This window comes from Cyprinodon variegatus, unplaced genomic scaffold (genome assembly GCF_000732505.1).
Source record: "Cyprinodon variegatus isolate N-32 unplaced genomic scaffold, C_variegatus-1.0 Scaffold186, whole genome shotgun sequence".
Classification (NCBI taxonomy): Eukaryota; Metazoa; Chordata; class Actinopteri; order Cyprinodontiformes; family Cyprinodontidae; genus Cyprinodon; species Cyprinodon variegatus.
The window spans coordinates 1142591-1158031 of NW_015150639.1; the positions used below are offsets into that span (position 1 = coordinate 1142591).

The following is a 15441-nucleotide window of genomic DNA, read 5'->3' on the forward strand; positions in this document are numbered from 1 at the left end:
TGTTGACCCCTTAGTCTCTCAAGCACACATATAATAACCCAGTAACGTGCACTTCCTTTATGTTTGTCCTTATCACAGTCATGTAATCACGAGGTGATAGGACCAATCCAGTCCTATCACCTCCCATCTGCCTCCTCCTCCTTCTCTGCTGCCTCACTTCTTCCCTGTGCAGCAGCAGCAGCAGCAGCAGCAGCAGCGGGCTGCACTGGATCAGGTCTCCTTCAGCTGGCAGCATAGACTCATTTCTCCACACACCAGCTCTGAGTGGATGCTCAGCAGGGGTGTTTGAGATATTAGCGCGCTGTGGGGGGAGACGGCTCAGGGACTTCTTCCAACCAAACTACAAAGGTAAGCCTCTAGCTACATAAATACCTGTTTGCAGCCAGGTTCCAAAGTAAGAGCAATGTAAGTTGCTGCTTTTAGGGATCAACTCATGCCAGAATCTCAGCAGCCCAAAAGGAGATAGAAAAAAACTTTCATTGCTTTTCTATTTTAGGCTGTTGACATTTTTTCTTTATCAAAGTGGAAAATAGACATGTCAGTGCTCCATGTTTGGAAGAGCTTGTAACCTGTGAACAGGAGTTTGTAGTTTGCAAGCACAGCCTGACCAGTGAGTTAATCCTGTGTTGTTGTTTTTTTTTTTTTTTTTTTTTTTTTTTATGGGAAACAATACCAAGCACTGAACACTGTAAAACATTTAGCACAGATTAATCTCATTCTCAGCTAAATGATCTCATTGCTTAAATCTCAGACCTGTTAGATTTGCACTCTGACACCTTGTTGTCATACATTCCTCCTATGGATGTAAAAAAATAATAATAATAATAAAGTGTTTTACTTTTTGCACAAAATCATTTTAAGAGTTTTACCTCCTGAGAAAGAACTGTTACTTTATATGTTTTGTTTATCAACACATTTCTGGATTCTGAAGCTAGGTATAAGTGTGATAAATTGCTTATCCGATAAATAAACACTTGAGTTGCATTTAAAAGTTATGAAAAATCTTGTTTGTTTGGTTGTGACTTGTAAATACACTTTAGTCTGGATCATCAGTTGTGGTATTTTTGTGTTTTAACATTTTGTTCCATCCACCCGTCTCTCCTGAGGAGACACCCAACAAGTCTTTTATCTGGTCAAACAAAGGTGGACAGAATGGAAATGTCAGCCCCCTTTGTGGATAACGCTATCATGCTTCCTCTCTAAAATCCCCCTCAGACTCAGAAACGATGATGCGACAATCCTGTCAGTGTTTGGTGGGTTTTTCTCACCGTATAAACACCTAAAACTCAGCTTAAACTGGCTTAGTTACATACACCCAGCTGAAACACTGTGTGTTGATATATTGTTACACAGTCAGGTTTTTCTGTTCTAAACAACACAGCATGAGAAAAAATGTTTGGCTTTATCAGCAAATGAAAAGTCCAACATTTAAATCTATTTTAGGTATTTATTTTATCTGGATTAAATATTTGTAGCTGATAAATAACTTTTTTCATAAAAACATTTATACTATGTTTAAATTATTTTTGTTTATTACTGTGGTTGCTATAAAATGGTCAGATTATTCTAATTTTTTCAGAATATTTATTTTAAAATATATATATATATATATATATATATATAATATATAAATATAAATATAAAATATTTCTCTGACACTAATTTCACAGGAAGAACACTTAGATTGCCTTAAAAAAAATCATGTCCCTTTGACTTTACACATTTAATTACTTTACTGTGCAGCAATAAATGTCTATGTGCTCTCGGTGAAGATATGTGATATAAATGCGTACAGTTTGCAAAACTGAGAAATGAAAGAAAAAAGATACATGGATTTAAATTTTCTTTAAATAAGATGTTTGAAGTACTGAGCAGATTGACGCTTTACTTTCATTACAGCTTTAAGAGCTTTTACATGGTGAATCTTTTTCACAAGAAACACATTAACTCAGTTATATTGGATGGAGAACATCTGATGGTTAATCTCCAAGTCTTGTCTATAGATCATAAGCAAAGTCTCTTTGTCAGAGGTGGGCAATGCTCTTCTTGGTCATTTGCAATTACGCCAATCCTCATTCAATTTAAAAAAAAAAAAATGAATCAAGTTGTTCGTAGTTTGAGATACTATTTTATAACTTAATCCTGTTTTATTTTCAACTACCTTCTTCTTGATGTCGACCTACAAAGGTTTGAGCCATATAGAGTTGATGCATACTAAGGTCGATTTCCTCACAGATGGATCTACTGATACAAAAAAAGCAAATTGGTTGTAATATTTTAAAAGTTCTGGATTTTCCTTTGCGTAAAGATTAGAAAACCACAAGTAACTTCCTTCTCACTTTGTACTTTTGCACTTACTCTCAATAGAAATAACTGAAGTTTATAGACTTGGTTTGGAAATAATTCTCAGGATAATATCCTGACCATATTGTTTGGCTTTTTTCTTTAGTTTGGATACACGTTTGACCTACAGCAATGGGTGTAGTTTGATTAGAGGTTTTCTAAACTTTAGGGCAGTGTCAATCTGTAGTGCTGGAATACAGTGCCAAGCTACAAAAAAGTGCTTAACTTTATTTAGACCAAGCACGGCTGTTAGAAATCTCTATATTATTGTTTGGGTAATTTGGGGGAATTTTGTCTAAATATTTCCTAAGTTTGCAGTTGTAAGGCCTCTGGATTTTGGGGGGAGTGGGGGATTATAGGCAGATTATATATGGAATAAGGAAGATATTGGTATTTGCATTTGGAAATGATCACATGCACACCGATTCTGTCTGGGGATTGCAGCAGAACCTCAACAGGCACCAGTTTTGTGCCTATGAGTATTCATCAGCAGGGACTAATGGGGCGCAACAGTATGAACCTCTGATTTACAGACTGTCCACTGGCAGACCTAACGATTGGGCAACGCTGATGGTTATGGAAGAAACAGGTGGTGAGTAGTGAATAGATAAATAAAAACACTCAACTACTAGTGATTGTTGTTTTGTTCTCTGCACAAATGCTCATTTGCAATATTGTGCTTTCACACATGTAATTATTCAGCATAAAAATTTGCTCGCTTGGAGCAGAATTATGATTTTAATTGTTTATGCATCTGTTTGAGGGGAAAAGTGGGGGAAAATTGCTCTGAGATATTTACACTTGCTCATGCATGAATAGCTGCATATGACATTAAACAATAAAACCAGACATTTCTTAGATCAACTCTTGCTCAGATAGCAATAACTAAGAACACTTAAAGTTTTAAAGATTTAATCCTGGAGCTCTAAAGACACTTTAACTGAGAAATGCACCAAAGCATGCCCAAATACATGAACCTTACCCCAATCTCACTTGACTCACACTTTGAACCTGACTTGTCTTCCTGCATGTGGAGGGCCCAGGTGAAGTTTGGGTGGTAGGTTGAATGGTTGATTGGTTGATAAATATCTTGGCTCATTGCAGCATTACTCTCATGTAAAATTTTAATGACCTCTTGAGGAGCATCTGCTTAGAAATTGCTGAATACTGCCTAATTCTTATTTAGACTCTGCACACTTTTTTTTTTTTTGGCCCTCAAGGTTCTATAGGATAGCATCAACCAATCTGATGGTGATTAATTCATAATTCTATTCTTCTTTTCCTGCTTGTTCCGGGAAATTATGCAATAGGGAAATTAAGTACTTTTTTACCTTAAAGCTACAGTATGTAATAATTACAGGGATATACAGTCAGAAATCTAATATATTATACATAACTATGTTATTTATCATCATCTACGAGCTCAGCCTCTTAACCTTAATATTTGCGTTGCCTTAGAATTCGTTATTTATAATTACATAGGAGCGGGTCTCGCAGCCATGAAGGCAGACATCTTTGCGCTACGTCAGCGCAGAGCCAACAAACTAGTGATTGCGAGATCGATAGATGGCAGTATTATGCCTGAGAATACATAGCACATATATGGACAACCATTGCTTGAACTCATGTATTTGGTGCAATCATGATACACAGCTAAGATCTATCTCAGGCAGCACATTTGTTGCCAGTATTTGCAACAGAGACTTTCGGAAGTATAATAGAACTCAGGAGAAGCTCAAACTGCACTTTACCTGTGTAACTTTCTATGTAGATCATGCATGCAAATAGAGTCCCAGGAGCAAAGGCATGACCACCAGGGAGGTGTTTTCACCAGGGAGATCCAAGTCTGGCACCATTTTTATTCATTCTGGGTGTGATGGCTTGTCTTTTATTATTTTTATTCATTTTCCATCCCACCCTGTAGTCAATTCTTTGCTTGACCAGAGGGTGTTTCCTTTACTTTTATTTTCTGTTCCTTGAACAATTAAGAGACCAATGTCGGTGATGCGGTTCTAAATCCTAACCTGGCAGTAGCCATATTGGTATGTATAGAACTGAGTTAAGTTCTACCTTATCAATCTGTGATGGCTGCCGTTCAGTCTGTCCGTGAAAAGGAGGGACATTAGTACAATACTTTGAGCTGACATGCCAGCTAGTATCTGCCTTTCATAATACGCTTTCAGCCAATCGGAAATCACAGTCGGATTTCTCTGCAGCTTCTTGAGGGTTTTCACAGCTAGCGGAGTAAGCTGATAATTCTAACTTTTTCCAAATCCTGTCAGTAGAAAAGAACAGACATCTTTCCCATCAATAATTGAACAAAGTGCTTTTATTTGCTCCTTTTTTTTTTAACAAGAAATTGTTGCTATTTTAACTAAAACTGTGTCGACAGGTGAGGCCTCCAGTGTAGCCATGTCTGTAATGACCCTGCAAGGCACTTCTGACTGTTGTTATTCCTACATGTCCTGCCCCAGATAACCCGGCTGGCACGCAATTGGTCTGACGCCCTGGTTGTTACAAGACAAACGTATTAGCGGGAGTCTTTAACGATGGATTTATTGTAGATCTCGTGACAATCCAGCTTGCAGTGCAAAGTTATCTTAATCCTTCTAACAACACAAAGGGCAAGTGGCGTAGAAACTTTGCCATGTCTGGTACCAATTCTTACTGACTCACTGTCATGACCCCTGGATATGGGAGCAGCTAAATGGACACAAACAATCACAACACACATTGGTCTGATCTTACCTTGATGCTATAGCAGAGCCTATCCAGGGCTGATGGCAACACAGCCTTCAGGATCACAGAGGACACAAAACCTTTCCACCATGTTTATGGGACTACTCTGCAGAATGCAACATCCATAGTTTTAGAAGCCCCCCTATTCAGATCATCATATAATTTGAGATCAGAAAGTTTAGCACACACTTTTAGCATGTGAACTAAATTCTTTGAAAAAAAGGTACATGGATCATTATTAAGTTAGGCTTACCAAAATGGAACAGTAAGAGATTTTAAAGATGTTTTGCAATCATTTATAAAATATTTCAGTCAAGAATTCAATAATTTATTATTATTACATCTCAGTCACAATTTTTTATAAGGACAAAATGTATAAAAAAAAGGCTAATTTCTTCTCCTGTTTGGGGAAACATGTTTTTTCAACCTTTAAACAAAAGGGCATAGCGTTTCCTAAACAAATTTCAATAAACATCACAAAACAGTAAAACAAAATTTTTGGTTTAACACAGAAGAATAAGGGAATCAAGTACCAACTTAACCCTCATTCAGGGTCACTGGAGGGACATGATTCCATACAATATTAACCATAACTATAGCGTACAATACCCTTAGCTGTGATAGAAAACATTTGGATGCAAATGACTGAAAAGCTTTTTTTGTTTTTTTTTATTCTGAGTAAACATGGCACTTCTTAAACAGTGGCTCCCTTGGTGGAGGGCCATATTGCGCATAGCAGTATGTACCCCTTGGTGGAGGATCACAAACTGTTGCCTCTCTCCTGGATTGCTGTTGCTGTTTCCTGTGTATAGTATATCATCGCAATCTTTTGGCCAACACCTTTTGACCTTCTATCCCTTGGTTGTTCAAGCTGTGTGAGGAATTCCCCAGGTGGATTACAGGTGTGGATCTTTACTTTCATGATTTATGGCTGAAAATCAGTTTTCTCTCGACTGTTTTATAGTTCTGATTTGATTATTATTGACACTTTTAAGGAGTTTATTTGGCAGAAATTAAGAGAGTAGAAACTTATACAGGCACAACAGTAAAACTTAAAGCTTAAAAACAGGAACGAGTAATGATTGAGGTAGAAATATTCTGGATATCTCCAGAAAAGAGAATCAGTTTGTGTTTGTGCAACAGGATGAACTTTTGAAGTTGTTGTAGGTGTTCAGTTGTGTGCAGTTGAAGCTCACTCCCTGCAGGTCAGCTGGCACAGTTTACCAATGGATCCCTGCCTACACACATGCACACACACACACACACACACACACACACACACAGACAAATGCAAACACACTTATAGTGGTGGTTCTGTGCATGGGCCATCCCACACTTTCACTGTGTCTCTCCCCCCAGAGCCGAGAGTTTGGAGGAATATGGGCAAATCCGAAAGCCAAATGGATATCATGGAGAAATCAAGTAAAGCTGTGAAGCGCCGTTGGACTGTTGCAGAAATCAGTCTTTCTGTTCTGCTGCTGCTTGTGAGCTGTGCCTTGGCGGGGTTGGTCGTCCTCTACACATCAGCTGTTAAAGGTAAAGGAACCTCAGAAGTGTCCAGATGATTCAGATGGAGAGAAGCAACAGCGTTCTACAGAGCTAAGAAGGTTTATGAGTGTAATCATGCCACCAAATTATATTTATTCAACCTGTTTACATCGTTTTTTCATGCAAATGTAAGTGCTAATCTCAAACAAGCTCAAAACTAGACTCTAAACTAATGTATTTAGCACTCAGGGTTCACTAAAAATTATTGAATACCTGGATTTTATTTTTATATAGAAACATGATCTTTAATCACTGAAAATCGGAAAATTTACCCAAGCATTACCTTATTTTGCTTTGAACCCTCTCCAGAACAATCAAACAGGCCAAGTGTTCCCAGGAGCTCAACAGGTGAAGGTGAGTCCAATCTTGCAAATTAAACATGGAACAAATACCCTTTCATAGGCTTTGCTAAAGTGTTGGGCTGTTGCACAATCACGTCTTCTGTCTCAGCTGGGGTGTAATGTGGTCACTCTTTCATAACTGTTGACACTGTTTGCTATAGACCAGATGTTTCGCTCCAATCTCAACAATGTGTGCACTACTGCAGACTGCGTCACTGCAGGTGAGATGAGCCCCCTTTTCCCTCCTGATCTCCATATTAGTTTCTAGATAAAATCCACTCTGACCCCTTGTGAAAACGAGATCATAAATCTTGACTTTCTTTACTTCCCCCCTGTTCCTTTTCTCCCCATGCAGCTGCTCGCCTCTTGCAGAACATTGATCAATCTGTGAAGCCTTGTGATAATTTCTACCAGTACGCATGTGGGGGCTGGCTGGAGCGACATGTCATCCCAGAGACGAGCTCCCGCCACAGCGTCTTTGACATTCTGAGGGACAAACTGGAGATTGTCCTCAAAGGTCAGCAAGGCTTAACCTTTTGTGCTCAGTGGGCTGCAGTATTCGGAGTGCTTCGATCACGCAGGAAGTGTTGTTATTTGTTTTGTTTTTGCAGGTGTTCTTGAGACAGAGAATGAGCGGGACAGAGATGCCATCAAGAAGGCTAAAACCCTCTATAGCTCCTGCATGAATGAGAGTAGGATTCTCTTTAAAAGTTTTTCAATCTTTGGTGCTATTTAAGTATTACTCAGAAAGGTTTTCTGCTTTGATTTGAGCTTTGACAAAAATTAAATATATATATATATATTGTTGAATATATATTTAATTGTTAAAAGAAAAAAAAACATACACGTTTGTGAAAAAAAAAAATTCTCCCTTACTTAAATGTTTCAAATCACCAAATAAATTTTTAATTCAGCAAATAGAACCTTTGTAAACACACAATGCAGTTTTAAGAAAAAAAGGGTAATTCAACCCAATTGGGCCATATCTGAAAATATAATTGGTCTTTAATTCTTTATTGGTTATTCCACCATCTGTGAGAATGGATTCAAACTCGTGTTTATAATGAGTGGCAATAGTTCTTCTATATCCAGTTAGACCACTTTTCTTGGCAGAAGTGTTTTGTTTTGGCCTCACATAACAGGCTTTAGAGCATGAGCAGCCTGTATTAGGTCACTTCACAGCATATTACACGACTAACGCTAAGGCCAAGGACTTTGACCAAGCATCTCCAAAAATAATTTATTTTTTGTCTTTCAGTGATAAACTTGCAGGTTTACTTTAGTTCATTGGTTTGTCACCTAACCAAAGTGTGGTTAAACTTATGATCTTGATACTGCTGGATGTTTTCATTCAGAATGTTCTACTAGAGAGCAAAATATTTCTGAAATCCCCTGAATTTTGAAACCCTTTCAAACTGACAGATATCTTTGAAATTGTTTCTCATCTGTTCTTGACTTTCTCTGAATTTCTTGGGGCCTTGTGCTATTTCAGATCTTTCAGCCTACCTCATGTTGTCAGACAGGTTCTGTTTGGGTTATATCTTGATTCTGTGGGTCTGGAATGGATTTGGCCAAGGTGTGGCTTTTTAAACAAAAAGAAAGGTCGACAGCTATAGCTTTTTTACAAGGTTTGCTTGAATACCTTTTTCGCCATAATAGATGAAATCCTTATTTGAAAACGCCACAAGGCACAATTTATTCAGATTGTCTTTGTAGAATACTAAAGTTCATTTGATAGATTTAAAATTACCACACAACGCAAACAAGTAAAGATGGGCCTATGGTTAAACAATTCATATCAGTTTCAGTATTGGAGATATTTTTAGCCGATGTTAAACAAATGCAAAGACTGCACACCACATGTCAATAATGACTGTGTCTGGTACAGGACTGTCGGAGCTGACGGAACTGGCATCTTTGTATAATAATAACAAATGTGTTTTTCCTCTGAGATCTTAAACGTTTGACTGGACAATTTTGGATCTGCAGGCCTAATAGAGCAGCGGGATTCACAGCCCCTCCTGAAACTTATCAACAGTATTGGAGACTGGCCTGTGGCGTCAGAGGACTGGAACACCACAACAGGTAGAAACATTTTTCCTAAACACACTCTGATTAGCGTCTCCTACACAAACTGGCACCTGTGCAGCACATCACATCATGCCAAATACATGCATTTACTCAGAGCTCCGTTTTCTATTTTTATGCTCAGAGGATTGCTGAGTACAGGCTTTTGTTGGTGGGATCAAGAGGCCCGTCAAGGATGATGTTTTTCTGCCAAGCAGTCAGGTGTGGGCTTCTGGAGGGTGGTGCGTGGGTAGAGGAGCAAGTCCTCAATCAGGACTCTGAAGCAGGCTTTAAATAGGCTGTGCTTCTCTTCCTCATGCTCCAGGCTCTTGCCACTTTAATTAAATGTAATCATGGATGGCGGCTCAAATAGAATTAGCTACGCATAGCTGCATCTGCACACAGGGATTTACACAGGAAGCTACCTAGATTTCTACAGTACCTATGATAATCAAAGCTGGCCAAGTGGGTTGAAACTTTTTATTTCTGTCATTGTTTCAGAGGAAGCCTGGAGTCTTGAGGACACTCTAGCCATGCTTACAGCTCGCTTCCACAAGAAGGTGGTTCTAGATCTATATGTGTGGACGGATGACAGAGACTCTCAACGCCACATCATTTATGTAAGACATTTATTCAAGCGTGAACAACACATACCAATTATTAACGCTTTTTTTCTCCCCTCTTTGTTTTTATAACTATGAATTCATACGATGTAAAATAAATTTAAATAGAAAATTACTTTATTCAGATGTCGTTTGTGTTTACACTGCTCTGATATGCTGTGAAATATGGATTTGAATCAGCCTAATGATAACCAGGGATGTTTTGGAAAAAAACTACACTACATCTCCACTCCAGTGGGTGACAGTAATGAGAAACCAAAGGCATAACCAGCCATTCCTATCCTTCCCTCAGCATGACCTCTGCCATCTAGCAACTGCGACAGCGTAAAGCAATTAGCTGTACAGCTGAAAGCAAAAAACACCTCCAACCTTTAGACACCAACCTAAATAAATTTGATCTGTTTTAGTTCCACTTCTTAGTGAAAGCTAGTGGGGTTTTTTTTGTCTCTGTGCCCTGTCAGCTGGAGAGGTGAGCTGGGTGTGACAATATAAACAATGATCATCTCCAAAAACATTCAAGAACTTTTGAAGTAATGCTACATTCACACTGAATGTGCTTTAAGTCGCAAACAAGCGTCTGCTGCTTCTTTTTTTATGCTTGTCCACATTAAGTTCAGACGTAAGTCGACCGTATATTTGATGCTCTCTTTACTGGTATCTTGTGCAATGTCGGATGAAACTGAAAGAGTGGCCTGGCTTTTTTTACTACCTACAGCTGCAGAATGGCATCTTCAAAAGTCTGGGCATCGTGTCTGGATTCACCAGATACCTCAGAGCCATTCACTTTGTGGAGAGTTTAACCACCTACTCCAAGAGCTATGAGCTGATAAGAGTCTGTCGCAGAGCTATTTTGTCTCACCTGACCCCAGTTTGGTGGTTTGTTGACCTGCATATGTGCCTGCATATCCTACTAGGACACCAACACATAGCGCTGCCTCTCTCTGATTGATTGTTGCGGCGAGTTGAGCAGCAAAAGTTCTGATTTTCCAACTAAAGCAAAGGCCACTTGTGAAGCACCTCAACAATCCCATCGTAATCTGAAAGCCATATTCCAGACTAAGACCATGTAAAGGGTGTCCCCTGGAAATTTTAATTGTTCAGGTAAAGTTTTGCCTAAACCTTCACAATTGTGGGTAATGGCTAAAAGTCCCCCTAATTGAAAGCGGGCTTGTGAAATAAAATATAACTTAATAAACAAAGCTTGACCAAATGTTATACCAGGTGTATCATAACAGCCAAAGTATACCTAAAATTCCATGAATATAAAGTCTAAAATGTTGTCAGTGATCATTCTGGCTTAAACGACATGTGCAGTGTAGCCCTTGATCTACTAAGATCCCAGATTGTAAAGGCTCAGAACAGAGGACCGCGTTTATTAAAAAACGGTGGATCTGCAGTAACTGCAAGGACGTCAAAGGCAGGAACCTCTGCAGAAGAGAAATGCAGGTTAGTAACCACGTTAATCTGATGGAGTCACTAATCTAGTCTTAAAGTTCAGTCCATGCTCAGAGGACAAGGTGGATTCCAGCCGAATGGCTCCCAGCACTACTTGGCAAACGCTGCCCAGAGAGCCCCAGATGCTGAAGCCTTGAAGACAGCAGAACTGACATGACATTTGATCTAAGCAGAGGAAGGAAGGCAGTACTATCCAGGAGGTGAAGCCAAAGCAGGTGTAAAAGAGGTTCACAGGAGTCCAAGCTAAAATCAGAGACCCGTAGAGGTAAAGAGGGAAATCCAGGTCGGTGTCAGGAAGCAGATCCAGGTTCATTCAACAGGCAGAATCCAGCAGGTGTCTAAAGACAGGTCAGGCAAACAGATCGGAACAGGAACAGGTAGGCCCAGAGGTCCAGAGGCAGAACGGGTCACAATCAAGGAATCAGAACACAATCAGGTACGCTACAGAACTCTCACCAAAGGCTTGAATAATCTGGCACTGATGACTGGAAGCAAGCAGTCTAAATAGAGACTAAAGCAGGTTTCACAGAATTGTAATGAGAAACCGGACGGAGCTAGACAGGTGAAGGAAATTAACTGGCTGTCACCAGGGACAGTTTGTGAGAGCAAAAGAGTTTCTTTTCTTTGTTTTTGTATGTCCCAAAGGCAGAAAACTCACAACAGCACTGCTCACTTTAATGACAAAACTTTGTTAAGACGATTAAATGAAAATTAAATAGTCAGGTGACTTGGAGGGAATAATAGAGCCAATTACCTTCTGGCATTTATATAATTCCACCTGTCTTAACCAGTCAAAGCCATTGTTTTAATCCTCTAGAGTTAATGCAGTGGCTCTGAACGGCACACCAGAAAGATTTCAACTCTGCAGTGTTGCACAATGATTTTCCCAAAAATAAAATTGGTTAATAGACAATATGTATCTGCTTTATTATTTGTTTTTGGCAAGCTCATGATTAACCCATCTCTTCTAAAACAATACCTTCTTCTCCTGTTTGACCACAGTAATTTTTGTGTGCTATTTCAATTAGATTCAGAAAATGCACATGGTACTGGTTTCAGGTTTAATAAATCGCATTGTGGATGGTACTTTTTTTACAGTTGCATATCCTCCTCCGAGTGATGTGAACATTCTGATGATCAATATATGTTCTGCATGTTCATGAAGGCAGACATGCTAAAGGATTTCTGCTGTTTTACTGATGTCACTGATGTAACTCTGTCTGCAGCCAGTTAAAGAATCTCAATGCTCAATTTTTATTAGAACCTCGACATAGGTTTTCTTTTACCGTGTTTTCAGTAAAACAGCATAAAACACATCAATTAAAGATAAGCTGTCTGAATTTGAAATTAGATTCAAAGAAGACATGGTTTAACATTTAAATACAGTAAGTGAAGAACTGTAAAAAAAAAAAAAAAAAAAAAAAAAGGCTTTAGCTTTCTAGTTACCCCTACTGGAGGTACAAAAAACCTTAGAAAAGTTTCCCTAATTTCTTTGGCTTCTCATAAACTAAATTGATTTCTAGGTTTAAAAACATCTTACTGCAAACATTCTAAAAGGAACATATATTGTTATATGCCCCAAACCTAAAAAGGAACATACATCAACATATGGCCTGCCCGTATAGAAGTTAAGACATATAAACCTATGTAGATTAATACAGAAAATGTGCATAGTTGTGATCAGGAAGGTGCTTTACCTATTAGAAATAGACCTGTCAAAATGTTATATCTATGTAAAAGCCTAAACCACAGCCACCAGCTGCTTCATGGTGTCTTTTGGCATGCTATGACTTTCTTCAAGAAAACTGAGCAGCTTCCTTCAATAAAACATTCAAGTGTGAGGTGAAAGAATTCAATAAAGAAAAAAGAGACTTACACTTTTATGCATTTTGGATTTTTTTGTTTGTGATGCACTTCCATTGAAGTTTTTAAGTACCTAAAACCTGCACTCAGTTCTATTCCATGATTGATTCTTAACACTGAAAAATGATACATTAGAAAATAAAATATATATATTTTTTATTTTCATTTACTAGCTCTGTTTTTTTATTATCTAAGCAGTACAAATCAAAAGAATATCCTAAGAACAGAAAGTCAGACTGAATTCTTAAAGTTTCTTTCATTTTTTGTCAGGTAAATAGCAATTAAAATGCCTAATAGATTATATATTTCTTACTTCTTCTTTAGATCGACCAGCCAGGACTTGGAATGCCATCTAGAGACTATTATTTCAATGATGGGAACTACAAAAAGGTCACTTTTGCCAGTATCTGTCAAAAAAATACCTAAAATAAACAATAGTGTTTTTTTGTGTTAAAACAAACTAATAATTTCTAGGTTTGTGTCATAGGTGCGAGAGGCCTATGTGCATTTCATGGTGTCTATTGCAAAAATAACCCGAGAAGATAAAAACATGACTCAGGATGACGACAGGGTCTGGGAGGAAATGATGCAAGTACTGGAGCTGGAGACTGACATCGCTAATGTGAGTGTGGATCGTGATTCATGAAAGCACCTTAGAGAGGAACAACGTCTATTGAATTCAAGAAAATAAAGGATAAACTTAAATAGGGCTTGAGAAAAACTTTGTGTTTCTCACAATGTGGTTGTTGTACCATAGTTGTTACTTTGGCATAGGGTTTTGAAAATCTTGGGGATACACCAAGACCACAACAAACAACAATCTGAACTGTGATGGAACCATAAACAGGAGAGAGGAATGGTTAGCCCATATGATGAGGCTCCAAATAGAAACTACAGATCAGTAGAGACTGTTTAAAAAACATCTTAGTGGAACCCAGTGTCTGCATAAGAGCCGTTGGAACACTGGGTAAAGTTGTAAAGAAATACATTTAAAATACTTTGTTTTGTATAGTTTTACAACTGAATGAACTGGTTTATTGCTGTAAATTATGCTTTTCTCAGCAAAGAATGATCAAACCCATCATATTTAAAGCAAAGCAAAAAACTTCCAATTTGTTGTAATGCTTTCCTTTTAAAGAAAGGGGAATCGTAACCTAGAGGAGGTAAAAGCTGTCCTAAAATCTGTTTTAAAATGGCTTAGTAATATTTTTTGCAGTGAAACATTAACATGAAAAACCAGAGAGGCAGAAGGAACCAAAATGTGAGAACTCAAAGATTTGTTTCAGTTTCCTTTTCCTCCTGCTCCTGGACAGGCTACATCACCAGCGGAGGAACGGCAGGATGTCACTGTTCTGTACAACAAGATGACCCTTGGGGAACTGCAGAGCACTTATAGCTTTAACGTAAGTCAGATTGATCTTTGCTCTGCTGTGGTATGCTGCAAGGCCTTTTTCTCTGTTGTCCTTCCAACCCTCCATTGTTACCACAAATGTCCATACCCTCTAAAAAAGGCAGGGATTTTTTTTTTCTTTCTGCATTACATCAAATCAAACATTCAACATCTCTGTTTCAGTTTAATTAAGACTACTGTAAAATATTGTCTATATAGGGGCATTATAGATCAGAGTCTATGAACACTGCTTTTATGTGATCAGGGAAATGTGGGATAATATAAGGAAAAGGAATGTGGACCCCCAAAAGACTGGTTCATTCTTTAAGTAAAATACCTTGTGAAGATGCTGTCGGAAGCTTATAGAAGAGCTTTGTACCGACATGAGCTGATAGGTCACTTAGAGTGGAAGAAGCCATTGTTACAAAAGCAACATAAAGAGCCAGCCCACAGTTCTCAGGGCCAAAGGCCTTCATTGACTTGCAGGCCTGAGAACACCTCTCTGCCCTGTCAATCCCAGAGATGTAAGCCATCATGTTTTGGTGTGTTTTGCAACAAGCAGTATTGGTGTACCTCCCAAATATAGAAAAAATGGTTTAAGGTGTCATTTTGAATTTGTCTTGCAAAAATATTCTCAAATGAATAAATACATATGTAGCATAATTTTGGTAGTTGATCTTTTCATAGTTTCCTATGTTATCTGATTAATGGAAAAACATCCAATCTAAGCAAATTTTAGGTAGGGCCCTGTCACACCTTGCTAATTTAGGCCGTGTATGCCCGACATCCCAGAATCTCCTAAAAAAACTGGCATAAGCTGAAATTTCGATGTATTTTTTTTTTTTTCAATTTTGGACATACATACATAGTGAATTCACAAGTCCAGAACTTATGTACAACAACAGCCTAACGTATGCAGAACGCACAGCAGCATTAGTTAAAGCTGCTCCCCTCAGGTGCAACGATGCAACCGGCCTGCATAAAAAGATGTGTTTGATTGCCGGATCAACCTAGCTGCTGTTTACTGTCCCCCCCCCCCCCAAAAAATAAAATAAAATGAAAGGAAAAAAAA

General features: G+C 38.4%; 1 protein-coding gene across 2 annotated transcripts in view; it reads left to right on the forward strand.

Moving 5' to 3' along the window:
• Positions 1-218: 218 nt before the first annotated feature.
• The window catches only part of mmel1 (membrane metallo-endopeptidase-like 1), a 29234-nt gene continuing 14011 nt past the window's right edge, over positions 219-15441 (forward strand). For both annotated transcript variants that reach the window (XM_015379125.1, XM_015379126.1), the window contains exons 1-11: positions 219-348; positions 6442-6618; positions 6940-6984; positions 7133-7192; positions 7327-7488; positions 7583-7663; positions 8961-9056; positions 9540-9658; positions 13304-13369; positions 13467-13601; positions 14293-14382. In XM_015379125.1, coding sequence (XP_015234611.1) covers positions 6462-6618; positions 6940-6984; positions 7133-7192; positions 7327-7488; positions 7583-7663; positions 8961-9056; positions 9540-9658; positions 13304-13369; positions 13467-13601; positions 14293-14382 — 1011 coding nt within the window. In that variant the 5' untranslated portion in view covers positions 219-348; positions 6442-6461. The remainder of the gene's footprint in view (positions 349-6441; positions 6619-6939; positions 6985-7132; positions 7193-7326; positions 7489-7582; positions 7664-8960; positions 9057-9539; positions 9659-13303; positions 13370-13466; positions 13602-14292; positions 14383-15441) is intronic.